This window comes from Cyprinodon variegatus, unplaced genomic scaffold (assembly GCF_000732505.1).
Source record: "Cyprinodon variegatus isolate N-32 unplaced genomic scaffold, C_variegatus-1.0 Scaffold587, whole genome shotgun sequence".
NCBI lineage: Eukaryota > Metazoa > Chordata > Actinopteri > Cyprinodontiformes > Cyprinodontidae > Cyprinodon > Cyprinodon variegatus.
In genome coordinates this window covers 424,372-426,001 of record NW_015151040.1, presented here as the reverse complement: position 1 = coordinate 426,001, position 1,630 = coordinate 424,372, and the positions used below count along the sequence as shown (strand labels likewise).

Below are 1,630 nucleotides of genomic sequence, written 5' to 3'. Positions count from 1 at the left end.
GATTTACTAAGTTAACCGAGGCAAAAATCCAAAAACAAAAGTACAAAAATACAAGGAACCAAAAACCAGAAAACTTCAGGGGAAAACTCATTTTCGGAGCCAAGAAAAGATGAGGAACCAGCACCGATGAACTGCACAGGGATAGTATATATAGGAGACAGAGCAAAGACTGAACTAGTGAGCTGAAAAGCAGCAGGTGTGGATGGAAGCAACTAGAAGGAAGCCACGGGAAAGGAAACAATCACAAGGGGGCAACTGAGAGTAACTGAAGAACAAATCACCGGTAGAAAACAACTACAAATACGAAGAAACTAAAAATAAACAGAGGGCAGAACCCTAACATCTACTTTGACAGTTATCACAGAAGCTTTTTGCAAAACTAGGAATGATTTTGTTATATTAAAACAAGGGACAATATTTAAGGGTTTTCCAGGGATGTGTTCTGCAGCTTAAGAGCATTTTTTTAGTAGATGAGTAAATTTTGGCAGCATCTTTGTAAAAGTTCATATTCTTCCTACTGTTATAAACAGAAATGAAAAAAATAATACTGCCTAAATATGAGCGTTGAGGCCCACTGTTTCTTCAATTCTTCAAAAATGTAACTTATATCCATTTGTAATGTATTATTTATATTGTTAATACAGTATTTTCTTGTTATGAAAGTATTCTATAGTATGGCCTTGTAGTAAAAATTCTTATGTTTTCATTTCTATCTCTGATTTTTATCCCCTTTTATCCATTTTTTGACAGATGCCCCTCCAGTGGGCGATGTGGGCAAATCGGACACCCTGGGTTCAACTGGCTCAGCCAGGAAAAGGGGAGGGGGGGCCAAGAAGGCGATGCAGGCCAACAAGTCTGCCCTCAGAGCCCCCCGAGCCCTTTGCTGCCTGACTCTGAGCAACCCCATCCGCATGGCGGCGCTGGCCCTGGTGGAGTGGAAATATCCTTTTTATTTGTTGCACAGGTTACATTTTGTGGATTTATTCTGCAAATGCTTGTTAAAGCCTTAACTACATCCCCCAAGCCTTTTGATATCTTCATTCTTTTAGCTATATTTGCCAACTGTGTTGCCATGGGGGTCACAAAGCCATATCCAGATGACGATTCCAACCCTACCAACCACCAGCTTGTGAGTCACTTCTTGTCATTTTTAAGTAGAAACAGGTTTCTTTATACAATAGCCTGCAAAAGTGTGTTAAACTCCTTTAACTTCATGTTTTTGTCACAAACTTCTGCATATATAATTGTGATTTTATGTGCTAGAATAACATAAAGAGGTGAAGAAGCTGAACATATGGATTTAATATACTTGTATTCAGTTTGCCCTTTGATGAATCACCTTTTTGAATCAGTAACAGTTGCGAGTGTTTTAGTGAACATCTTCACCAGCGTCACACATCTACAGGCTTTAGCAGTTCTTCTCAGCATAGACTGATCTAAACTTTGATAACTTTAAAAACGCTATTTAAACAGTCATACAGGTAGAGATAATGTCATAAATAGAGAAAGGTCCATTTACCTGTGTCTTATTTTTTCTGGAAGTCATATCATATATAGAATTCTGAGAAAAAAAAGTCAGAATTCTGAGATTAAAGTCAGAATTCTGAGATTAAAGTCAGAATTCTGAGAT

The 1,630-nt window shown here is 37.9% G+C and overlaps 1 protein-coding gene across 1 annotated transcript in view; it reads left to right on the top strand.

Annotated features, from left to right (window-relative positions):
• Positions 1–1,630, top strand: part of cacna1f (calcium channel, voltage-dependent, L type, alpha 1F subunit) — a 54,065-nt gene that overhangs the window by 1,524 nt on the left and 50,911 nt on the right. The window contains exons 2-3 of the mRNA XM_015392342.1: positions 751–938; positions 1,022–1,129. Coding sequence (XP_015247828.1) covers positions 751–938; positions 1,022–1,129 — 296 coding nt within the window. The remainder of the gene's footprint in view (positions 1–750; positions 939–1,021; positions 1,130–1,630) is intronic.